Here is a 27453-nt window from a genome sequence, read left to right as displayed (position 1 = left end):
ATAAAACAGACTTGCTGCATAGTGCATACAACAGAACTTGGATTCAACACCACCAGACTTAATCAAAATCAATAGGCTGATGGAAATACATACTGTTATTGTTGACAAGAGTGAACTTGTTATATTGAGTGTTCTTGATAGGTTTGTTTTCGATATTTGTAAAGTAAGTGTACCAGAGATGTTATGTACACCTGTGTACAGCCATGTTTTGTGATGTTATAAAAATATATCTTTGGTTTTCTTTATTGTAGTAGGTACTGTTGTCAATTCTGGCTCTAATAAAAAGAATGACTTGTTATTTGACTCTGAGTTAATTGCACTCTGTGATTTTATGTAAAACATAATTACAGACACCATGTCATGAGCCCAGGCCACGGTATACATATGTTTTGTGAATTCATTGCATGTGATCAAAGCCTTATTCGAGTGAACCATGATGCTTAAATTTTGACACTCGGGTACTATAACTGTCTTATTTCATTGGTCTTTTGTGAAAAACCTTTTTTTTTTTGCCATTTTTAACTGAGTACTGTAAGTTCGGTTCACATTCAGCTTTAAATGTAGATGCAGAAATTGAAAAAATATAGATTCCAGCAATTTTATGGTAAGAATTTCTACTTGTGGAAATATCAGCTGCAAATTATTTTTCCTGCTGAAAAGGTTCTTGATCTCATGGAGTGGAAACCAATGCCAAATGAAGTTGGAGAGGCAAATAGCATGGAACAATTTAAATGCGAAGCCGATGCTCATTCTGTCTACTGCGATGGAATTTGACAAATGCAGCTGAAATGTGGGTCAGACTAAAGAATATCCAAGAACAGCAATCTGCAGTTAATAAAAAGGCCTTGAAGCAGAAGTTTTTTGATTACAGAATGTCATCAACAGACAAAATTGTACAACACATCACTTAAGTTGAGTGTTTGGTACAAGCCTCAGCTGATATAGGTGAACCAGTTACAGAAGTTGACAAAGTGGCTAAAAATTTGGGAAATCTGCCAACAAAATTTGGAACTTTTCCCATTGCTTGGGACTGGTGTGCTGAAAATCAATGAATGTTTGATAATTTGATGTCAAGGATACTGAGAGAGAAACAAACACTTGTACAATGTGATGAAAAGTCAGCAGAATTTGCAGCAGTCAATGTGGATAAAACAAACAAGTTCAACTCAAAGAATAACAAACCTTCTTTAACTATTATTACTGTTGAAAGGAAGACATTTTAAATGTGAGTGCAGAAAAATTTTAGCCAAACTCAACATGAAGACTATACATCTCATGGTGGTGCAAATTTGTACATAATTTTCAAGGATGACTGCACTCAGTACAGATTCTTGTATTTCTTAAAAAGTAAACGTGATGCTTTCCCAACATTTTTGGAATTTCAGGCTGATTGAAAGACAAATGAGAAACAAACCCATAGGACTGAGAAGTGGCAATGGGACTGGTTTCACAAATAAGCAATTTAAAAATTATTTCTCACAGAATGGAGTAGTACATGAGAAAACAAGTCTGGTACCATTGCCATACAACTGCAGGGCAACCGGATGTAAGTGCATCTATAATGTGAAACAGAGTGAGAAAACATGTCCATGGCTGAATATGCACACACTGTGATATTTAGTGTAGACTTGTCTCATAAATTGTGGGAAGAAGCAGTAAATTTTACTGCATATCTCTTAAATCGACAACAATGTAAGCAAACAATAATGTTATGCCATATGATTTGGGAAAAGCTTTATCTTTAAAACACGTGACGAAGTTTGGATCAGCAGCATATGTTAACATCCATGACCAATTTAAATCAAAATGGGATAGTTAATAGGGGGTGATTTAAACTTGCCAGATATAGATTGCGAGTGTTATGCCACCAAAACTGGTGCCAGAGACAGGGATTTGTGTGGCATTGTTCTGGATGTCTTGTCCAAAAATTACCTTGAGCAGATAGTTAGAGAACCAACTCATGAGGGTAACATCTTAGACCTCCTGGCAACAAACAGACCTGACCTTATCGAGTCAGTCAACGTAGAGGAAGGTATCAGTGATCAAGGCTGTGACAGCATCTATGACAACGGGTCCTGCAAGGAATGTTTCCTCAAGAAGGGTGACACAATACAAATTTCAGAAAACCTCAGCAGCCAGCATCAAATATTTGGTGATGAGGATGAAGATGTGGAGAGCAAGTGGAAAAAAATTCAAAGGCATCATTGAATATACCATAGACAAGTATTTTCTGAGTAAGGTTTTTAAGGGATGGGAAAGATCCACCATGGTTTAATAGCTGTGATAGAAAAGTGCTAAGTAAACAAAGAGCACTTCACCACAGATTCAAGAGAAGTAAAAACCTAGCTGACAAACAAATGCTGAACGAAGTGAAAATGAGTGTAAGGAGAGCAATGAGTGAAGCACTCAATGATTTTGAAAGCAAGATGCTGACAACCGACATGAGTAAAAACCCTAAGAGATTTTGGTCATATGTAAAATCAGTAAGTGGGTCAAAATCATCTAGTGCTGGCCGGAGTGGCCGAGCGGTTAAAGGCGCTACGGTCGCAGGTTCGAATCCTGCCTCGGGCATGGATGTGTGTGATGTCCTTAGGTTAGTTAGGTTTAAGTAGTTCTAAGTTCTAGGGGACTTATGACCACAGCAGTTGAGTCCCATAGTGCTCAGAGCCATTTGAACCAAAATCATCTAGTCATTCTCTCAGCAACTGAAATGGAAGATATCAGAGAGAAGGCCAAAATACTGAATTCGGTCTCCTGAAGTTGTTTCACCATGGAAGATTGTAACACTGGACCTCCTTTAAATCATCATATAAACATCAAAATGGCAGATACTGAGATAACTCATTGCAGAATTGAAAAGCAGCTATAGTCACTTAGTAATGGAAAGGCATCAGGACCAGACGAGATGCCTATAAGATTGTGTAAAGATTTTGCAAAAGAATTTGCTGCCCTTCTAGCAGTAATTTATTGTAGATAGCTTGAGCAATGAAAAGTACCTAATGACTGTAAAAAAATGTAAGTCATTCCCATTTTTAAGAAAGGCGGTAAGACAGATCCACACAATTATAGACCTATATCGTTGACGACAGTCTGTTATAGAATTCTGGGAAACGTTTTAAGCTCAAGAACTATGACGTTTTAGGAAAATTAACATCTCCCCTATAAAACTCAACATGGATTTCGCAAACATGGATCCTGCAAAATTCAGCTCGCTGTGTTCCTCCATGAGGTCCACAGCACAGTGGACACCAGCACTTAGGTTGATGCCATGTTCCTTGATTTTAGTAAGGCATTTGACACTGTCCCGCATTGCTGTTTCATATGAGATTACAGTGTATCTGAGCAGACTTGCGATTGGATTCAAGACATTCTAGCAGACAGAACTCAACACGTCATTCTTAATGGAACAAAATTGACAGATGTATACATAATATCCGGAGTGCCACAGGGAAGTGAGATAGGACCATTGCTGTTTTACGATATATACAAACGATCTAGTAGAAAGTGCCAAATGCTGTTTAAGGCTATCACAGATGATGCAGTTGTCTACACCAAAGTAGCAACACCAGAAGATAGTAAGAATTTGCAGAATGACCTGCAGAGAATTGATGAATGGTGTTGGCTCTAGCCACTGACCCTGAACATAAAAAATGTAACGTACTGCGCATACATAGGAAAAGAAATCCACTACTTTACAGCTACACTATTGATGACGAACAGCTGGAGACAGTGTCTGCCATAAAATATCTAGTCATAACTATATAGAGCGACCTTGAGAGGAATGACCACATAAAACAAATAGTGGCAAAAGCAGATACCAGACTCACATTCATCAGAAGAATCTTAAGGAAATGTAACTCATCCATGAAAGAAGTGGCTTATAAGGCACTTGTTCACCCTATTCTTGAGTATTGTTCATCTATCTGGGATCACTATCAGGTAGGACTGATTTATTTATTTAGCTTATGACTAATACAGACATATCATAAAATCAAATTACATATACATATGTACATATTTGCACACAAGGAACTTAAGTTTGGCTTTACAACTGAATATCCAGTCCTTAAATCCAGCACACTGCATATGGAGTTGCTAGCAGGAAGTCCTCTTCAGTACTGTGATAGGCTCGAATCCTGCATTCATTGTCAATGTGATTAACAGTCTGGTATGGAACCTCTTCTAACATTAAGGAAATAAAACTTTAAACATAGTTGCCCGTAATAATGTGCGTGGAAAGAATAAGAAAGATTTGTATGTATGTTACCCCTCAGGCTAGAATCTCAATCAGTAGGACTGATAGAGGAGATACAGAATATCCAACGAAGAGTGGCACATTTCATCACAGGATTGTTTAGCTGGCAAGAGAGCATTATGGAGATGCTAAACAAACTCCACTGGCAGACATTACAAGAGATGCGTTGTGCATCATGGAGAGATTTACTATTGAAATTTCGGAACAGCACTTTTCAGGAGGAGTCATACAACATTTTACTTCTCCCCACATACATCTCACATATTGACCATGAGGAAAAAATTCGAGAAATTAGAGCCAATGCAGAAGCTTACCAACAATCATTCTTCCCACGCACTGTTCATGAGTGGAACAGGTTTGGAGCGATCAGGTAGTCGTACCAAAAGTACCTTCCGCCCCACACCATTAGGTGGCTTGTAGTGGGGTATGATGTAGATGGTAGTGATTTGAATAGTGTTTCACAGACATTTTTTGAGTCTATTAAGAATACAGTAGTCATGATTGTTTCTGGAATAAAAATTATTGTTGCTACTGGTAACCTTTCAAAGAGTGTGAAACGAGATGTACTATTAACTGTGGAATTGGCATGACAGCTGTTGGAGTGCAATTTCTTGCTGATTCAGAATCTCAGCATTGATAATATTTGGGACTCATTTCTTGTGAAAGTACCAAGTGGTGGGTTCAACATTCTGTGTTGGCTTCAATTATGTAGTGATAATGCTTACCCAAACGATCTGTCACATTTTTCATGTTTCCTAAGGCAGTAAAACTCTTCTCCTATCTGTAATTTATAAGTGAATCAGAAATATTCTATCTTCAAATTTCATGTGATTTTTTACAGCAGGATACTTTAGTATAGGAATATTTTAGAAAAGGTTTCTCCAGTGTTATCTATATACATTATGTTATGTTAGTGATACGTAATGGAATCATAAGAGGATGGAAGAAAAGGCAATATAAAAAAAAGGAAACAGCAGTGGTATTTGGTAAAAATCTATGTGATACTGTGTTTGTTCTGGTTTTATGAAATATGATGAAAATAAATTGGTGTCATAGTTAAAGAATCTCTGTCAAGCAAACATGTAAGGTAAATAGAAAATGAAAAGTGTCAGCATACATGGAGGAGAAGGTGCAGACTATCTGAAAACTATAATTAACATCTGAAAACTATAATTAACATCTGAAGTAATCAGCTCAAGTGTGAGATTAGAATAATTTGGTGTAGCAGCAGAGGCAATATGTAGTAAAAACTCTCTTGAATACTAGGTCTTAATATCAATTGTGGTATAATAGAAGTGTTTGTGTTAAGTGCAATCACTATATGGAGATAACTAACTACCTGTAGAAGTGCGTCATGGTACAGCCTCTTCTAACATTAGGGCAATAGAAATTCAAACATAGTTGCCTGGAGTAATGTGTGTGGAAAGAATAAGCAAGATTAGTATGTATGTTGCCCTTCATGCTAGAATCTCAAGCAATTTGATGGACTACAGTGAAATAATAGTTTTTCTAAGTGATTTTGTCTGGTCAGTAATGGATGTTAAGTTTGCCTTAGCCTAAGGATCTGTTACTATGTAGTGTTTTTCAGTAGAATCAATTTTGAATTAGGTAAGTAGAGCAGGTGTTTAATTAGTAGATAATGAAGCAATAAAGAAATAATGAATAATGTTGGGGGCTTAATGGTTAGGGAACCTGTTTCCGCAGTAGGAATATTTTTAGAGAATGCACTCCACTAGCTAATGAGGTAAGAAATAATGGAGCTGACAGACATGATTGAGTAATGAAAAAGATAACTGCATACAAACAAATGTGATGTAACAATATTGATGATCTATTTTTGAACTAGCCATCATTGGGTATTGTGTATATTGTGCAGCTTAACAAAAAGAGCAATATTTTAGTGAGGTACAAGTCATATAATGCTGCATTATCAGATCTATAGGTTATCTGAAAACTTCTATTTGTGTTCTGAGGAATTATGAGCTTAAAGTGGTAATACTGGAATGAAGAAAAGTAATTTTGCTGATTAACTGATAACTGTGGTGCAAGAGTGACATGAATATTCTGACAGGTCAACTATTCGGTAACATTTTGTGATTATTAAATTTTCTGGTTGAATGAGAGTAGTACTCAGAGTTGGAGAACAATGATTTGGTAAACTTCCATCCCCTTAATTTTGATTTGAGTAGTAATTAAGTTATGCGATCGTTACTCTATTCTTTTTTCATAATGTAATGATTAGTAAATCCAGCCTACTGCACATCTTGAGTTTTTGCTAGAGGTAATGTACCTATTTTGGACATTGAGGTGATATGTGTCCATAAATGGCGCGAATTTCAAAACAGGAAATGGCATTTTAGTGATTTTGCAAATGGAAAAGAAACCCAAATCTTTCAATGTTAACCAGTTTGAGACTGTGGCGAAGGAGAACCACCTCCAAGGGAACTGATAGCAGTGCATGTCCTTACTAACTGCCACTTGGACTTGGTGAAAACATGGATGACTTGATGAGAAAATATGTTAGTGCTCATTAAAAGAGAGAAAGTACTTGTGCAAAATACTAAACATTGAAAAAGTGAAATTTTCTGTCTGAAAATGAACTGCAGGTCGCAGTGCAATTTTTTAGGTTTTGCAACCCAAGATCATTTATTCTTTGAAGCAAGACAGGATTTGTGTAAAGTAATATGTATCTTAGAATTTAATCTTTCTTTATCTGGAAAAGACATCACTAATGATGAAGATGCCCATTTTTATTAAAAATATAATTTGTGGATATACACTATATGTAAATATTTTGTATGGGGATTTTCATATGGCCAGCTCATATAAGTAGAAATTTGAGAAAACATATTTACTGTAATTTTTGATAAGCAGATTTCTTATGTAATATTCTTTTGTGTGTAGAATGTTAAACCCACATTGTGGGGTCATTTGTGGTGATTGAATTGCCTAGATAGCTGTCTGCAATATAGATCTGGTCAATCCAGTGAGGGGGTAACGTGACAAAACAAGCTGGGATCTCTCTTGTTTTGCCATCTGCCTCCTTAAATTCATTTTTGCCTGATTACCATTAACATGCATGAGCATAATCTGCATTACCACAAAAGAGAAAGGTTGGCCCTCAGTCTTAAGGAATGTAGCGTCAGGTCTAATTTTGTGCTTAGTTTTGTGTAAATTAATTTCCTAATTTATTTGGACCATTCCTAGTTAATACTTTTGTTGTAGGATGAAATCAGTAATTTTTTCCTGACTTAAATTCTATTGTTGACTTATAAACAAATATAGATTGTGTACTAATTGTAAACTTTTGGAAGAAAAACTACTAGGATTCTCAAAATATTTATTTGGTTCTATTCAAAAACATATTAGCAAAGCCAGTCCTTAATTAATTCCAGAATAATTACCAGGTTTGTCAAAAGTATTGTTTGTATAACTATATCTGGTAATTTCATTATTTAAACAAATAATTCAGCCTAAGCCTTGTGGTAGAAGGAACTGTTAAAGAGAAGGAATTTTTCAATATATTCAGTTAATTGAATAAGTTATGTTTTAATTGTAATTTCTGTAACTTAAATATTGCACATGTATAGTTTCAATGCCTATTATGGTGAGGATATATAAAGGACTGATTTTTGGTCCTGAGACAGTCAGTCCATACCCGATTTTCAAACAGGAATTATGTATTAGTTAGATTAACAACAATGCATCAACTTAACAGTGGAATAAGTGTAACACAAATAGGCCATGTGTTAGAACAATTAATGACAATGTCTGTTTAGTTAATTTGACAAATAGTGTCACATGTACCATATTATTCTGCAAGAACTCTGAATTGTGTGGTTAGGTTTTTACTGCTCATAGATATTCAACAGCAAACTACTGAAGCAGTATGCTGATGTTACCTGTAACCTATTAATGAGGCTTTTCAACATTTACCAATGGTGAACTGGCCATATAATTGTATAAAATTGGGGGGGTTGTGAACAGTGCAAGTAAAGAACTGTGAAACGCAACTGTCAGCTACATCATTTACAGTAGTCAGTGTTGAATTTTCACCCCCCATTTTCCAGCCAGTATAACAATGCAGTATATTGACACCAAGGACTATCAATGGAGAAATAAAGCAGGCGAACATCACAAAGGGATCACCAATTTACTATTGGAGGGAAGCAGTGGGTGATAAAAATCATAGAGGGAGACCAAGAGATGAATAAAGAAAGCAGATTCAGGAGGAGGTAGGTTGCAACACTTATTCGGAGATGAAGAGACTTGCACAGGATAGATTAGCATGGAGAGCTGCATCAAACCAGTCTCTGGACTGAAGACCATAACAACAACAGAGTATCTCTCTCTAATAGGGATATGCAAGACTGTTTCAATGGCATTGTTGTTACCAGAGAAAGAAGCAAACCATATAATCAGTCAATCAATGTGTGTTTGATTTTCGGAAGGGATGATCTTATGTAGAACAGATCTAGACTCTCAAACCATTACTGGAGGATGGAACTGCTAGAAGTAAGAAATACATTGCTGCATTTGTTGACTTGAAAGCTTGTGATTTTAGTGACAGGCATGTACTTTATGAAATAGTTATAGATAAAGAGACTTACTGTTAATAAAATAAATTGTTACATACATGATTACAAAAGTTAAATTCAAAGGTGAGATTTTGGAATGATCTGAAATACAAATAGGCTTCAGATGAAGGAACTGCATATCTCCATTACTTTTCAACAGTTTTATGGATAAGGTCATGAAAGATTGGAGAAAATATTCCTGAAGAATAACATATTACAGGCAAAATTAGATAGGATGCAGGAAGTTTTAATCTTGTATAATTATCAAAAGATGCTGAATAGTTCATCACACAAGTTAATAGTCAGAGGAGATAGCATTAAAAAGAGGTCTACAGATATTATTTGGGAAGGCAAAGTATATTATGAATGACAAGAAAAGCATGAAATCTGTTTTCATGTTTGGAACCGTAGATAAGATTGTCCAGTTCTAGTATCTTCATGATATCATACAACTGCATGGAGTACACAAAAGTGAAAACTGTGGAAGAGTCAGAAAAGCTGAGCTAGCTTTCCTCCTAATGAGGAATACCTTCAATAAGACAGCAATTTCAACTAAAATAACACTAAGATATTACCAGTCAGTGATCAAATCTTATCCCTTGTGTGCTTCAGAATATCTGGCATTAGCAACATCAAAAGATATTGAAGAGATAGAGAAAAAGGAGCAAAAGATTCCAGGAATAACTTGTGGACCAAGAAAAAAAGATGATACATGCTAACTGTACAGAGACTAATTACTACACTTACATGTGGCAGAATATTAAACATTATACAAAACAAGGTATTAACTTTTTTGGAAAAATCTCAAGAACTGACAACAGTAAACCTTGTAAGAGAATCATTAATCATTTAGCAAGACCCGCAGAAAAGGCAATCCATATGCTAAATGATTTGCTAATGTCAAGAAAGATGTGCACTGAAGAAACATTAGGGAAGAAGACATACATTTTTAGAAAAATGGTACAAGTATGCTGCTGGACATTAAAACTGATGTGCCAGGAAGGCTAAGAAATAATGAAATTTCACTTGTGCATATACAGTGTAAGTAGGAAGAATACACGATTAAATTTCTATATTATCTGGAGGCATACAGGGTGTAAAATTTACTAAATGGAGATGTCGCATATGTTAGAAACAATGGCTCTAACTCAACTGGGCAATGAGCTGAACTAAGCTTGGATTACAGACACAGATATTCATTCCATGTTGTTTCAGCTTTATATCGGAGTTCATCAGTCATAGTGGCTGGCCAGTGATGGCATGCCAGTCTCTCAGCAACCCATAACTACATGTTTTCAGTGGGAGAGAAATCTGGAGAATGTGATGGCCAGGGCCACAGCCAAACATTCTCTATATCAGGGTAGATCAGAAAAGTATGGGCAAAATGGAGTGTTATGTTAATTTGTTGAAAGACAACATCAAAGAGACTTTTCAGATAGGTGGCAGACAGCAGCCTTAATACTTCAGAAAAGTAACACCTGGTGTGTAAATTAACAGCTGTGCAAACCAGAGATGATTGTGCTGTGTACTCAGCAAATCTCTGTGTCATCACACCAGATGCTAGGTGCCAGGTCTATATGATAACACTATCTAGCAATACTAGTTCTTCTTAGAATCTCCACAGATGGCTTTGTCTATTGTAATTCTGTACACAGAACTGAGACTTGTCTGAAAAGATGATGAGGTGCCACTCCTATTGTGGTGTTGTCATTGGACATCTATCTCCCACTGTGTTGAGAGAAGTGCAGCAGTCCTCACTGTGCTAACAGTCCAAGGTACTCCAGATGTCATTGCTCTGTGTGTGTGTGTGTGTGTGTGTGTGTGTGTGTGTGTGTGTGTGTGTGTTTGGATAATTATCTTGCTGTGAAAGAGTCCATTTCCTGACTCAAGGAATGTGACTCAGCTTTATGATAATGCATGGCTGACAAACAATATTTGTTCTCTCAGGTGGGGCCACTGACATCCCACTTTAGTGTTAAGTGTGGCCCTCTTGAACCCACAATTCCATATTTGCCTGATAGTTGTTGCACCCTGTCCAACACAAGTAATATTGTGAATCAATAAACAGCAGTCTTGATAGACCACAATCCTGCTGCTGATAAATTCGAATTCCAACACATGATAGTACGTGTTTCTCCTTCTTGCTTGAGGCATAATGAATTCCTCTCATAAACAACCAGCATTTAAATGAAATTTCAAAATGAGAAACCTGCTGTGTAATCCTTCCTTATGTACAGAATGTAGACAGTGTTACTCCTACCTATCTTATGTGGTTGCACTAAAATGTAGATGTAGCTTATCTGCATATCCAGGCATAGAGTACACGTGACATTTGTTACATGTTGTTTCACGGTGATGCAATTTCAATGGCCAGAAATGTATTTAAGGGGTACCAGGAAATTTACCAGCAAATCCATGAGTAGTTTTGTTCCCCTCTCACCCCCACCCCCTCCTCCTCTTTCCTCACTGCCTCATCAGATAGAGAACTTTCTGATTCTGGAAGTTAGTATTGGCATTGCCCTTTACTTATACCTGTGTTTTATGGTACCTGGAAGAAGGGTTCTTTTTTCATCTACTTAGATAGTACACAATAAAACTTTTTGCAGATGACTACATGAAATAGTAACTAAGTGTTAATTTGTTCACTCATTGAACAAAAAGTCTAAAGATATGTGTAGGAGGGAATCGTTACCTATCATGCATTTTCTGTTCATTTATATGTTGGTTACCTTGGATGGAGAGTCATCGTCAGCTGTAGAATTAAGTTCAGGTGTGCCCCAGGTAAGTTTGTTGGGAACCTTACTGTTCATGTTGTATATTAATGACCTTACAGACAATATTAATAGTACCTCAGACTTTTTGTAGATGATGCAGTTGTCTGTGATGAGGTACTATCTGAAAGAAGCTGCTGCATAAATATTCCTGCAGATCTTTGTCCAAAGATTGCAAACTTGCTTCAAATGTTCAGAAATGTAAAACTGTGCACTTTGCAAAATGAAAAAACATAGTATCCTATGACAATAATACCAATGGGTCAGTGTTGGAATCGGCCAACTCGTACTAATACCTGGGTGTAACATTTTGTAGGGATATGAAACAAAATGGTCACATAGGCACAGTTGTAGGTAAAGCGGGTGGTAGACTTTGGTTTATTGGTAGAATAACTGGGTAATTGCAATCAGTCTACGGAGGCGATTACTTACAAATCACTCTTGGGACCAGCTCTAGAATAATGCTCAAGTGTGTTGCATTAACAGGGGATATTGAATGTATACAGAGAAGGGCAGCACAAATGGTCACTGGTTTGTTTGACCCATGGGAGAGTGTCACAAAGATTCCGAAGGAAATGAACTGGTAGACTCTTGAAGATAGACGTAAACTATCCCAAGAAAGACTGTTAACAAAGTTTCAAGAATCAGCCTTAAATGATGACTCTTGGAATATACTACAATCCCCCACATATTACTCACATATGGATTGTGAGGATAAGATTAGAATAATTACTGCAAGCACAGAGACATTCAAACAATCATTCTTCCCACACTCCATACATGAATGGAACTAGAAGAAATCCTAGTTAGTGGTACACTGGGATGTACCCTCTGCCATGCATCTAATGGTGGTCTGCAGAGTGTAGCTATAGATGTAGAAGATTTATTACATAAATTAAACATAAAAGATTACATGATTCTGAAGATTCTCACATGCAGTTGTAAAACATATTCTAGTACCATACCTGACAAGTGTCTTTGCCTCCTGAAAGGACACCAGCGCACATCATTGACGGAGCTATTCCACGAGGCAGAGAACTGATCTTGACACCACTTTGCCATAAGTTGTTGCACACTTTGTTATCTATTATATCAAGAACCACTTTCAGCAAAGTTTCACTTGGTTTTTCAGCTGCAAGGTACAAAAGCAACAGAAATTACAACAAATTCTGACAGTAAGGCATTTTAGGTATGATTTTTTACTTTATTCCCATTGACAGGTAAAAAAATCAGAAAGATTCTTTTATTATTAAATATCATGTATGTGTGAAGACAATAGCAGTTTCTGTATCCAAAGAAGATAGCTATAACTAGGTATGTTTGTAGATTAACACTGTAAAATGGACTAGCAAACAGGAAACAAATGATATCTAACTTTCAAAGGCTTGACACAATAATAACAATGTAGAACTCTGCTCTCTGTTGAGTGCTTCTAACCGTGTTGCACTTCGGTTGAAATGATGTCTGGTATCAGATGCCCATGAAATGTAGAGTAAAATCAAGGCAAAGGTTCAACTTTAGATTGTGATCCAGTAATCAGATTTAAGCTATCATGAATATTCTTCCAAGCAAATACTTTACTAGTTTGCATCAATATTAACTTCAATTATTGTTGTAGTGTTTTATTACTGAGATTTGCATAAACTTACATAGTAGAATAGCAGTCATCAACCTGAAAATTGGTTTGGACACCATGGTGCATTAAGGGGGATGCTGTTACTAGAAGTAGTATGCGTTATCTCCTCCCGACCTGAGAACAGTCTTCGAAGCCATTTATTAGGGGATCTATACAAGGTACATACTCCATACAATTATTCTCTCAATAATCAGTGCACGTGTGCTATGGAGTCAAACGATTTCTGGAAGACAAGAAATTCTGCTTCTATCCAACTGCCTTGAACTGTGGCTTTCAGGATGTCATGTGAGAAAAGCATAAGTTTGGTTGGATATTATTGATATTTTCAGGATCCTTGCTGGTTGGCATGGAGGAGGTCATTCTATTAAAGATACCTCATTAGATTTGATCTCAGAACAGACAGGATGACTTAGTAAACATTTAATAATGTAAAATATAATAACTTGAGACCTAATTGAGATACTTATTGTTGGTTTCCTCCTACAAGTATGGTAACTCTCAATGTTTCTGTGTTTGCTTGTGGCAGATGGTACAGTGTGTGCATGCATGTAACTGCTTTGTTCACATAAATGAATGTCAGTAGCCTTGTGTACTCCATAGCAGAAGATATTTGGTGTGCTTTCTTTCTTGGAGCTAAAGTCTGTTACACTGGAACAACAGTGTTTCCAGTGAGAGTATGGACTGAGACCAACTGATGATTTTCCCAGTTATGTAAAAATCAAGTAATGCGACAAGCAACTTTGGCAAACTCAGTGTTTGCTTTCGATGTTAGGCCACCTTGCCAAGCACACAGTACCAGAAGTTACTATTGAATTAAGCTGTACATCCTTCCAGTGGGGCCCTTGTAAGTCAATGTGACAAGCACGTAGACAGTTAGCCCATTTGACAGTACATAATGTCATCCAGAAGAGGTTGTGTCTACAGGCATACAAACTGCAGCTTTGTCACAAAATATAGCCCGAGGACAGGCCATAATAGTAGGCATTCATGAAGGTAATTCTGGTGAAAATGGATGAAAATGAGCCATTCCTTGATTTTGTCTGTTTATTGGACGACACTAAATTCTACACTTCCGGTACGGTACACACTCACAATTGCCACATGTGGGGAACTGAACCACCCCCCCCCCCTCCCCCCAAGTAGTGGTAGAGTGCAAACCAGACTCCCCCAAAAGTCAATGTGTGGTGTGAATTGTTGAAGAACAGAGTTGTAGTTCCATTCTTCTTCACATAGCCTACAGTTAATGCAGCAATACAAATAGACATATTGGAGCTTTATGCTGTGCCACACCTTCCTCATGAGATGATCTTTCAGCAGAATGGTGCACCATGCCATTTGGTGAACACTGTGAGGGATTTCTTGGATCATGAACTCCCATATTGCTGGATTGGCATAGGTAGTTCATGGCCTAGAAGCCCAGACATTGCACCACTTTATTTTTCTTTTTCTGCTGTGTGGTGTTATCAAGAATCAAGTGTACCAGATCGACACCATCACATTTGTGCAGCTATTGAACATGTTACACCTAAAATACTGCAAAACACTTCGAGAGCAGTGGAATACAGGTTAGATGTCTGTTGCGCCACTAATGGCCTGCATCTCAAGGTATATTAGGTGTGTAAATAAATATTTTGAGTTATGATACTTTAGAAATGTATCATCAATTACTTCTCAAGTTATTGCAGTTTATATTATTATATGTTTAGCCCAGACACCCTGTATTATAAGATTCTACAACAAATTGATGTCACTGATATTGGACAGTACTTTTGTGTCTCACTTCTGCTGTCAACAGGATGAGTGGTATATGTGCTCTATTCCCACCACTGCACATGATTTTTTTGTTTGAGGCATCTGCAGAACATTATGGTTGAAAGAAGGGCTAACTCAGTTGCAAGTCTGTTACAGAATCTGATAGAGATTCTGTTGGGCCCTGGAGCTTTGTCCAACTTTAACAGTCTTGTAAATGTAACATCAGAAACTCCACAAAGCTGTTCTGTTGTAGACAGGGAGGTTCCAAGAAAGAAAATTGTAGCAAAATACAGGAAGACCTACAGAGGACCAATGCTTGATTCAGGAACTTACAACTGACTCTCAACACAAACAGATGTAATGTATAGTATGTCAACATGCAGAAACTACACCAGCAGTAATCACTTATTGGAAATATTTGCAAATGTAAAATTCCTAGACATATAAATCTGGTTTGATGTAAGGTGAAGAGACAACATAAAAGTATTTCTAAAAAAGACAAGAGGCCACACAGACATGCCATAAGCATCCCAAGGAAATACAACACATTCACGAAGGAGGTAGCTCATGAAACCCTCATTTGATTGACTCTTGAGTATTATTTCTCCATCTGGGGTTCTTTCCAGGTATAATTAACAGAGGAGCTGTTGCTAAACAAATTGTCATCATGTAGCTATTATCAAATAAGAGATAAACAGGAGTTGTTTAACGTAAAACAGAGGCGCAGATTTTTTTCACAGTAGTATATTCCCTATGCATTGAACTGTGTTAAAATCTAGCCTGAGTAAACACAATGTAATTGATAGCAGGTATAATATATTTTCAATTCCAACATTATATTCATATAAAGGACCAGCAACTTAATTTGTTTATTATGTATTTGGATTTTTGTTACAGTTGTATATAAAAAAGGGAGATGTGATAGAAACCTGATATTTAATAACTGCTTCTGTCTGTTAATATATAAATTCACTTGTTCTTTATCCCTAAATGTCATCCTTTTTGATGGGCTAATTAATTCATTTATCACATTCTGTAGATCCCACCAGAGACTGTAACATGGTTTGCAGAACATGAATTTGGATATAGATGTAAATTTTTATGCTACGGTAGAACAGTACCCTCCACATTTAAGATTCATATGCAGTCAGATGATGCAGAGAATTCATCTGAAATTTCAAGAGACAGCTACAAAATGAAAGATATGTATGATTGTTTTGTAAATGTGTTGAACCATGGCATCCTACAGTCTAATATAGTCCAACACATGGTATTCCAAGATGTCACTTAAACAATCAACCTATAGATAATACTCTTTGTAAAGTTTTGTGTATGTGTTTCCAGTACAGCCACAGGGAATGAGAGATGATAAAATCATTAGTTTGTCAAATGTTAGACTTTATGCATTGGTGCTACTTTTCTCAGTAATGAAACTAATTGCTTTTTGGACAATGTGTTTCAAAATATATCAGAGACTTGATGGTATAACAGGGCATATGAAGTATAGGAACCCATGTACAAGATCCTCATTCAATGATGCTACTGAACATAAAAAAATCTGGAGACGAGAACATTCATACTTACATTCCCTGTGTAGCATTTATCATGATCTTTACCACTAGACAGTATGCCAGTCAGTCTAGATGAAAAGTAACAATACAAATTTGAAGAATTTAACAGTATTTTTAACTTAAGGAATGGATCTAATGACAAGAGGAGACATCAGTTATTGGTTGTACTAGCATGGCTGCCAAAGTATGCAATACAAATTTGTAAATGTGGACAGTATTCATCCATTGTCATTCAGTTCCAGTTTTGGGGGTACTGTTAATGAGCCTCTTCCATTTCCTTCAGACTATGTATAATGTGTCATGGGAAATATCATCCAAGGCCCTTCCTGTGGCAGTGAGGCCTTCTTTGATCATGTCCAGGCAGTGGGTTCTGGGACTTCCAACAGGACATTTTCATTCCACCTCTCTTTCCATATTTATTTGGGTTTTTCTTGTAGGCTCCACTACATGCCCACACCACCACAGTACGGATGTGCTCATTTAGTCTAAAAGGGATGTTTTAATTTCAACTTTCTTTCTCACCTCCATATTCCTTAACTTATCCATCTAGGTCCTCTGAATAGTGGATCTATGGAAAACCATTTGACTCTCTCTTGGTGCATGCTTCAATGCCATAGACCAATATTAGTAAAAGAAGCTGTTGAAAGTACATAATTTTGCTTTTTATGGATCTCGTCATACCAATAAAAACATTCTCACTTGTTGGTCGAATTCAGCACCCTTTTGCACTCTGTTGGTAATCTCTGATTGAATCAAATTATCCTTGGCATTTATACTGTTGAGGTATGGAAAACTAATTATCCACAGATGTTATGTGGTGGTCTCCTAGTTTCACACTTGAGGGGTGCCCATCCCTGCTGACTGCCATCACCACTGTTTTGGTCTGTGAAGGTTTTACCCCTGGAACTGAGATTTCCATCAGTGAGTCGGGTCTGAACTTCCTCTTCTGTTTCACCCCAGATCATGACATCATCAGCAAAAGGCAACTGCATTAAGTTAATCAAAACATTTCTTGATGTTCTTTATTATACCATCCATGATGGTGATGAACAGTGGCGGGGACATTTCACTGCCTTCCTGAACTTCACTCTTGATATGAAACAATGATTATCACTCTCCAACTTGTACACAGCTTGTACAGCATTATTATTCAACCTATTGTTAAATCAAACACATAAAAGCATAAGAAATGTGAGAGTACCTTACTCAAGCTCTGTAACACATCTGGGGTTCACATTCGTTAGCTAAAACACTCTTGAAAATCCCTCATGTAATGTGAATATCACATGCATATGTGTTGCCATAAAACTTAACTATGTTAAGCTGTCATAAATGATATTCATTGGATTTCTACAAGGAAAGCAGTCCTGTGGGTTTCAAAATTAGCTTGTGGACATTGGTGCATATATTTCTGTCACTCTGTAGCACGATTAGATGAGCTTTCTGGACATTGGTTACTATCGTCACTTTGTTCTTCCAGGTATCTTTTAGAATACTTTTTTTTATGGGGTTTTGGAACTTCTTGTGCTTGTGAATTAAATGACAAATGGTTACTTTTCCAAGTAATACTTTTTCAAGTATTATGCAGAGCAATTCATTATAAGTGCATTGTGTGTGAGTTATCCACATTAACTGCTAAATTATTTTTAATCTCATATTTTTATGATAGTGTGTATTTTTTTAAATTTATTGCTTTTTTACTTATTTACTTACCATAATCTATTCTACCCCAACCAGTTGCAACTGTCTTGTTGACTGAGAAAGTGTCATGTGTGTAGAGACAAGCAGGTCGTAGAAACTTGTTGAAATGCACACGGTCACTAAGACGCAACAGAGCAATGTCATTGTATTTGCTTGGTGGTTTATATTCAGGATGGCGCACAATATCTACAATGCGATAATCCACAGGGTGTGCTCCATCATCATCACGTTTCAGATTCAGTTCACCAAGACGAACTATCACTGGGGGACCCCTGTAATTTATTAAAGCATCTTTCTGTTATGAAATGAGTGAAAAGAAGTTTTAAGAATATTGATTTTAAGACACATTAGTAAAATTTGCGATTCAGAAGAGTAAAACTGTAAAACTGCAATTTTTGTCTGTTTGAACATGCTAATCTCCAAAACTACTCAGTGAATATTTATGGGATTTTCACAGGCAACTTGAGCAGAGCTTGAGGCAACAAAATGGCTTTATTTCATCTAAGTCAGATAACAAAAAAGGAAAAATAAAACAATAAAGATATAATTTAAAGTTTTAGGAATTTGCTCAGCTTAGTAGTTTGGATGTTTACCTTACTGATGGTGTAGTACACCAGACAGCACTGTTAGCTTTTTAGCACACCAAAGAACCAACAGATGACATTGTCAGTTTTTTTTTTTTTTTTTTTTTTTTTTTTTTTTTTTTTTTTTTTTTAACATCAATGACAGAATTACGCGCAGTAATCTTATCTTTATGAAAACAAACTAACATTGAATTTACTTGGCTAGGATATACAAATTTACTGATTTTTCTTTGTGTATTAAAAATTTAATGAAATTGCTTTGCTTCTTTTGATGTGCTTCATTTGTGTCTATTGACAAAGTGATCATACAAGGGTTCTGTTTTTACCAGCTGAGGCACAGAACTCTAAACAGCTGTGATATGCAAAGGCCCTTCTTTAACTTCCATTGCAAAGCATGAGCATATAGCTAGTTGAAATAGTATTCCAAGTCAGCTGGTAAAGTAAATGAAAGACTGCAAATGAAACTTGATTTTAGCACTTCAAGCATAATGACTGTTACCAAGAGTGTCTCTTAAACAAAATCATATTCTTTTGATAGAAGGTACACTACCGGTCATTAAAATTGCTACACCACAAAGGTGACGTGCTACAGATGCGAAATTTAACCGACAGGAAGGAGATGCTGTGATATGCAAATGATTAGCTTTTCAGAGCATTCACACAAGGTTGGCAGTGGTGGTGACGACACCTACAACGTGCTGACACGAGGAACGTTTCTAACTGATTTCTCATACACAGACAGCAGTTGACCGGTGTTCCCTGGTGAAACGTTGTTGTCATGCCTCGTGTAAGGAGGAGAAATGCGTACCATCACGTTTCCGACTTTGATAAAGGTCAGATTGTAGCCTATCGCGATTGCGGTTTATCGTATCGCAACACTGCTGCTCGCGCTGGTCAAGATCCAATGACTGTTAGCAGAATATGGAATCGGTGGGTTCAGGAGGGTAATACGGAATGCCGTGCAGGATCCCAATGGCCTCGTATCACTAGCAGTCAAAGTCAAATTAACAGGCATCTTATCCGCATGGCTGTAATGGATCGTGCAGCCACGTCTCGATCCCTGAGTCAACAGATGGGGACGTTTGCAAGACAACAACCATCTGCATGAAAAGTTAGACGATGTTTGCAGCAGCATGGACTATCAGCTTGGAGACTATGGCTGCGGTTACCCTTGACGCTGCATCACAGACAGGAGTGCCTGCGATAGTGTAATCATCGCCGAACCTGGGTGCACGAATGGCAAAACGTCATTTTTTCAGATGAATCCAGGTTCTGTTTACAGCATCATGATGGTCGCATCCGTGTTTGGCGATATCGCGGTGAACGCACATTGGAAGCGTGTATTCGTCATCGCCATACTGGCGTATCACCCGGCATGATGGTACGGGATGCCATTGGTTACATATCTTGGTCACCTCTTGTTCACATTGACGGCACTTTGAACAGTGGACGTTACATTTCAGATGTGTTATGACCCGTGGCTCTACCCTTCATTCGATCCCTGCAAAACCCTACATTTCAGCAGAATAATGCATGACCGTGTGTTGCAGGGCCTGTACGGGCCTTTCTGGTTACAGAATATGTTGGACTGCTGCCCTGGCCAGCACATTCTCCAGATCTCTCACCAATTTAAAACGTCCGGTCAATGGTGGCCGAGCAACTGGCTCGTCACAATACGCCAGTCACTACTCTTGATAAACTGTGGTATCGTGTTGAAGCTGCATGGGCACCTGTACCCGTACATGCCATCCAAGCTCTGTTTGACTCAACGCCCAGGCGTATCAAGGCCGTTATTATGGCCAGAGGTGGTTGTTCTGGGTACTGATTTCTCAGGATCTATGCACCCAAATTGCGTGGAAATGTAACCACATGTCAGTTCTAGTATAATATATTTGTCCAATGAATACCCGTTTATCATCTGCATTTCTTCTTGGTGTAGCAATTTTAATGGTCAATAGTGTAAATATCCTGCTCCTGAAGACATTTTCATTATGTACACTCTCTTTAGTGTTCAAAGATTTTGTGCAAGTTCTTAAATGTTATCAATATTAGAATTTTTAATAAATGAATATAATGCAGAAGTATTTTGCAATATTTAAATTCAGAATATGGATATTTTTTTAACGCATAATTTTGTGGAATGGGAGCTTGATGACAAATGACAATGAAGTGTGTGTGTGGGGGACGGGGAGGGGGGGGGGGGGCGGTTGTGGTCAATAGTATGTTTCACTAGTGGATGGTCAGCACTGCTCTTAGCCACAATTTAGCAGTGGCCATTCATTCTGGTGGACAGTTGGACAGTTGGTTTGTGGTGAAGCCCACATCAAATGATGTGCACAAGTTGCAGAAGAGCTGGTACATAACCTGGCTGATTCACAGGTGGCCCTGGCACTGATGGGCTAGGATAAGCCTGTGATGGGACAGGAGTAGAATGTGCTGGCTGAGTGAATCATTTAGGTATTGCACCTGGGTCCTTCATAGGTATATCACCCATGTGGCAAATGGTTGAGAATGAGAGTGGCATAGTGATAGACCAGAATACTGTATAGGCTATGTGGGCTGCAGAATACCACTGTATGAGGGGTGGGAGTGATTGTCAGTAGGATGTCTCTCATTTCCATACACAATAATAGATATGTTAAAGAATGATGAAATTCCTTTCACATGGAACACGCCTATCTCACTACTGACTACTAGTGTTAGACACATACAGTTGCTGTCAACAAGTATGGGCTGGAAGATGATGAAGTAACAACATCGAAACTAGTTGCCAATAAAACCAACACCCTAATACAGCTGGAGGAATTTCGTCATTCTTTAACATATATTATACCAGCTTACGTTCCAAGTCATCCATTTCAATTATGGATATATGAAGACAATAATAGATAGTTGATGAAGGACATGATTTTGCAGCTGGCTCTTGGAAGTAGTGAAAGGATTTGGGGGTGTGAGGATATGGTATTGGAAAACTGCTTCTGAACTAGGTTTTGGTGTAGTGCCAGTCTGTGAAGGCCTTATTAAGGCCTTCAGCATACTGGGCAAGGCAAATTCTTGTCACTGCAGAAATGTTGTCCACAGGTGGCCAGACTGGATGAAAATGATTTTTTTGTGTGTGCAAGGGATGATAGCTATCAAAATGTGGGTACTGTTGGTGTTTAGTAGTCTTGATGTAGACAGAAATATATAGATGGAGCTATCAGAGAAGTGGAAATCAATACCCAGGAAAGTGACACATTAGGATGAGGAGAACCAGGTGAAGCAAATAGAAGAGAAGGTGTTGAGGTTGGAAAGGACAGAGTAGTGGCCTTGGATCCATATCATGAAGACATCATCAGTGACACAGAATCAAACAAGGCATTTGGGGGACTAGAAAGATTTCCTATCGATAATCCATAAACAGATGGGCATAGGGTGGTGCCATTCAGTGCCCAAGGTCATGATACAGAATTGTTTATATATCTTCTCCTCAAAGGAGTATTAATGTGTGAGGCTGTAATTATTTAGATGTATAAGGACTGAAGAGGTGGGTTTGAAGTCAGAATGACATTGTTGAGATAATGTTTGATAGCAGTAAGGCCATGGGCATGAGGAACATTAGTATATATGGAGATGGTATCAACAGTGATGAGTGGGGATCCAGGTGGTAATGTGGTGGGGATGGTCAAGAGCCAGGGAAGGAAGTGATTCAGATCTTTAATATCAGTGTCTAGCCTATGACCAACTGGTTGGAGGTGTTGGTTGACAAGAAACGAGATTCTTTCTGTGGGAACACAGTAACCAGTTACAGTGGGGCAGCCATGATTGTTGGGTTCTACTATTCAGTGAGTTGTTCCCTTTAGTCATAAATTATTTACATTCTGCCAGGACTTTCCACACCATACTTACGGAGTGATACTAAAGTAATTTGAAGTATAACTAATGCTCTAATGCAATTCTCTTTTAAACCTTATTTTTGTTGATGTCCTCCTGTGTTCTTGTTTTGTTCACATCTTTTCAGAACCTAAACTCAACAAAGGTCGTGTCTGTGCTCCATGTTGGAGAGAGGTGCAAGATTTAGAGAGTGATGGAGACCACAAGCTGAAGTGCTAATGCAGGCACATTCAGCAACATATGCACAGTAATGCAACTGACTAAAACTAATTTTTAACTTAACACAAAATTTAGTGCAAACTAATCAAAGAAAATAAAAAATTCTCTGGAAAATAAACATAATGTGTAAATGAATGACATTTATTATTAAACACTAAAATGTATGATATTTTGCAGAGATAATGAATAAACTGAAACAAGTCATTATTGTTTTATTACACAAAAACAAGTAAAAAATGATACATTCTGACAAACAATAAAAGTGATAGCAAGAGTGAGATTTGTTTCAGGAGGGTGGAGTGGAAGAGGTGGTGTGTGTTCCTATAATGAAGAAGAATCGAAGCTGTGGCAATGGTTTGCTCATTTGTGTTTCTATGTGATACTCATATTTCATATTTAGGTGAGTCATTATCTTTCTTCATTTCTTATCTTCCACAAAGATTTTTTTTCAGTTTCAACATTTTTTAGTATTTTATGAAGCTTTTATTAATGAATCCGTCAACAGCTGCAGTACATATGTTTGGTAACTAGTTTCAAACCAACTGGTTCACTTCCAAGCAGGCCCTAATGAGGCCAAAAAAAAAAAAAAAAAACAGTACATAGTTGTCAATGAACAGTGATATAAAAGTGGAATTACAGTAAATATTTCAAATTTAACAGAAATCAGTTATTTGAATTCAAACATATCTGCACTGAAACTGCCTGATCTTAATAATAAACATCAACATGGCAATACAAGCTTTATAAAATGTTTGCAGATGGTTCTGATGGCTCTAAGCACTACGGGACTTAACATCTGAAGTCATCAGTCCCCCAGACTTACAACTACATAAACCTAACTAACCTAAGGACATCACACACATCCATGACCGAGGCAGGATTTGAACCTGTGACCGTAGCAGCAGTGCAGTTCCGGACTGAAGCACCTAGAACTGCTCACAGCGGCCGGCATAATGTTTGCAGTATGACTATCACAATCCATACGTGCCTCTTAGCAGGTCAAAATCAAACTGGGCGTCAAGATAGCCAACAGCACCAGCAAACTTCTGATGGTACTAGTGTCACAACTCATATTGAGCTTATGGGTGTTCCACAGCGAGGTTGTCAGTGTCCTTATAGTCATTAAAACAAATGAATGTGGATAAAATCTCTAAAATTGCTGCACATTCATGCACTCAAATTGACCACACAATCAGTCTATCTCATATGTGCTAAAACAATGATGAAAGAGTAAAAGTAGCTATACGTGAGATTAAAACACAAGTAATATGACAAATGAGCTAAAAGAATGGCACTGGGAAATGGCACTGGCTGACCACTCACCAAAAAAAGGGTGAGCCAGTCACCCTGTTAACACATTAAAACCATCGCCCTAAAACCTTGGGAAAAATATTATGGAATTCACAAAACTTTAAAACTCAAATCACATTCATTTGAACTTTACTGAAAATAGAAGGCAGATCCATCAGAAAATCTGCTGCAGCCTGCTTATAGGAAAATAAAACACAGTCCTATAAAATGTGGTACACAGTGATCTGTACCCCACAAGCAACACACATTTGAGGGTAGTCTTGCTGAAGGAAGAAGTTCTGCATATCATGACTATAGGCCTATGCAAGGATGAGTAAGGAAGACCTTGCCCTGTCGACGTAGCTAGGAGGCATGTCATGGCTGCATTGCCGAATTCACTAGATGGAGTTTACTGTCTGTCACTTTCAGCACTCGTCCTCCTAACGACACAAGACTGTATGTCAACAGTGAGGCTACAGCTTGCAGGGGGATGGCATGCTGAAATAAACCGAGGAGCATGACAAGCCTGTTTGGCTGCTAGATCTGCCCTTTTGTTCCCCGCAATACTCATGTACCTTGGTACCACACAGAAACATACATCCCTCCCCACTCATTGTAGCTGAGCAGTTGAACCTTGAGGACTTGCTATGGGAAAACAATTGAACAACCAACAGAGTCCCCTGTTTAGAGCCACCCATAAAGATAGCTACATAGTTGTGGTACTCATATAAAACATCAGAAAATATTACATTAAAAGAAGAAGCAGCAGTGCAATCTCTCCTGTACTGCAGTAAATCTAAAATGACTCGGGTTCTCTACAGCAACCGGGGTGGCAGATGGTTAAAACCCTGGATTTAAGGTTGGACATGCTGCACTTCAAGTGACTCCAGCAAATGCCACACAAGGATCGCAAATGGCTTTCTTGTTTGTGGACAATGGGAGAAAAGGTGTTCCAGAGGTGGATAAGTAACAGCATGGTATGTGGGTGAATTCAGTGCTGTGAGGAACTTGTGTGCCTGGCACACCATGAGGAGCTGCTGTCATATCGTAAGTGATGGTTCAGCAGCCTCAGCACAGAGACTGGGTATGGTGCTGGTCCTAAATGCACCTGTGGTCAGCCTAATCTCCTCGTGGCAGACGGCATCAATGATCTTGAAATAAGAAGGCATCACCAGTCCATACACCATGCACCCATAGTCTAATTGTGTACACATAAAAGCCCTATAAATCTTGAGCAGATGAGCCTGTCTGCTCCCAAAGACCTAAGGCTAAGGCACTTTATGATGTTTACTGCCCTCAGGGTCCGGGATTTCAGATCTCTCAGACGTGGAAACCATGATAATTTGAAGAAAAAAAAAAGAGGCCTAAAAATCTCACAGAGTCTCTAAAATGTGGAATGGTGTCCCTCATATGCAAGGCAGGTAAATCAAAATATGACAAGAATGATAAAGATGAACACAAACACCCTTATCTGCAGAAAACCCAAAACCCATCTTTGCAGCCCACTCCTCCAACCTCCATACTGTAAGTTGCAACTCATGGCTTGCTGTTGCAACATTGGAGGATGCAAAGGAGACAGCAAAATCATCCACAAATGAGCACTGTACAGGACTCCTTACCATAGGTGTGATACTACTTATGGCTGTTGCAAAGAGGTTAACACTTAAAACACTGCCCTGAGGGACACCATTCTCCTGCTCAAAACCATCTGACAGCCTGTAACCAACTCTGATCCTAAAAATCTGCTGAGACAGGAAAGACTGTATGAAGATGGAGAGGTTGCCACAGAAGTTCGACTGATACAGTTGTGCGGCAGTACTGTGTCTCCAAGTAGTACCACATGCCTTACTGATGTCAAAGAATATGCTGATGCAATGATGTTTACGTAGGAAAGGCTGCTGTATAGCCACACGTAGAAGAGACAGGTTGTCAACAGTGGATCAAAATCTCCAGAATCAACACTGAGAGTGGCTGAGGAGTTGCCTGGTCTCTAACAATCAGACTTGACAATGGTTAACCTTCTGCTCCATGGTTTTTACTATACAGCTTGTTGTGGTGATACTCCAATAACTACTGGGAGTTGTGCGGTCCTTTCATGGTGTAAGTAAAGGTATCAAAATTGCCTCTCTCCATGAGTGGGGGAAGGTACCTGTCTGCCTTACAAGATTAAAACATTCGAGGAGGATATCCTTTGATACTGCCAGCAAACATGCCATACTGGATTTGGTTGTGACTGGGTGCAGTATCATGAATCGCAGACAGCACCGATTCCAGCTCTCACACGGAGAAAGGATAGTTGTGAACTCAGAACTGTTGGATCTGAAGTTCAACTTTCCCCTCTCTACAGTCACATGATAGTGACAAAATGCCAGATTCAGGCTGGTATTGGCAATAGTTTGCGCAAAATTCTTTGCCAGCTTCTGAGCGCAGTCTTCGGGCACTTGTAGGAGACACCCCTGTTTCAGCACTGCTGCTGTTGGTAGATGACTATGTTTACAGAAATCCTCCTGAAGATCATCATTTACTTCCCACTAAACAGTGTCTTTGAGGTTTGGTTTTGTGTCATCTCGTCACTGTGGGCTTGCACCATGGGAAGCAAGGAGAGAATGATGTTTGGTGGCCAATTTACTCTTTCTATAACACAGCTGCATGCATATATTTATAGGGTTCTTTATTAATCAGAAAAAGAAGTTTCTTATCTTAAGCTAGCCCATGTGGTACAAGATGTTCTGTAATAGTCCACATTAGCCTCACTGCTGGTAAAGTACAAGTCCCGCTATGTGCACTACTATGGTCGCCAGGCGCTGACTGACTCTGAGCTAGAGGCTGAGCTAACTGCGACAGCGACTCCCATTGGGCTGCAGCTGACAACTCGGCTCATTGACTCACTGGATGACTGACTGGCCCTCTAGTCCGCAGCAGGGATATAAATACTGGTGGCCACGAGGGTGTTGGTGGCCGTTTCTTGCGCGTCTGTCTTTGGCCTCTCTGCTGATAGGCTCGCTTGCTCCGGTGTCTGCTATCGATCTTTTCACAGCTTCTTTGCCACCTGGAGTGTTGGTGACAGCTTATGCCAGCACAGTTGGAGAGCAGAAAGAGAAGTTAATGGCTGAGAATGACCCAGTAGCAGCACAAAAATGGGTGGGTGTACTTGTGTTGAGGATGCACATCTCATGAGGCCCTCCAGAGCCTGACCTTGGGGCAAGCAGAGGTCAAGCCCCACA

At 38.4% G+C, this 27453-nt stretch overlaps 1 protein-coding gene across 2 annotated transcripts in view; it reads right to left on the bottom strand.

Annotated features, from left to right (window-relative positions):
* Nucleotides 1-27453, bottom strand: part of LOC124613199 (serine protease snake-like) — a 275095-nt gene that overhangs the window by 960 nt on the left and 246682 nt on the right. For both annotated transcript variants that reach the window (XM_047141860.1, XM_047141861.1), the window contains exons 6-7: nt 18276-18535; nt 12569-12735 (exon numbers count right to left, since the gene is read on the bottom strand). In XM_047141860.1, the coding sequence (XP_046997816.1) occupies nt 12569-12735; nt 18276-18535 (427 nt within the window). The remainder of the gene's footprint in view (nt 1-12568; nt 12736-18275; nt 18536-27453) is intronic.

Source organism: Schistocerca americana, chromosome 4, assembly GCF_021461395.2.
Source record: "Schistocerca americana isolate TAMUIC-IGC-003095 chromosome 4, iqSchAmer2.1, whole genome shotgun sequence".
Lineage (NCBI taxonomy): Eukaryota > Metazoa > Arthropoda > Insecta > Orthoptera > Acrididae > Schistocerca > Schistocerca americana.
Note: the sequence above shows the minus strand (reverse complement) of the source record. Positions and strands in the feature narration are given on the sequence as shown.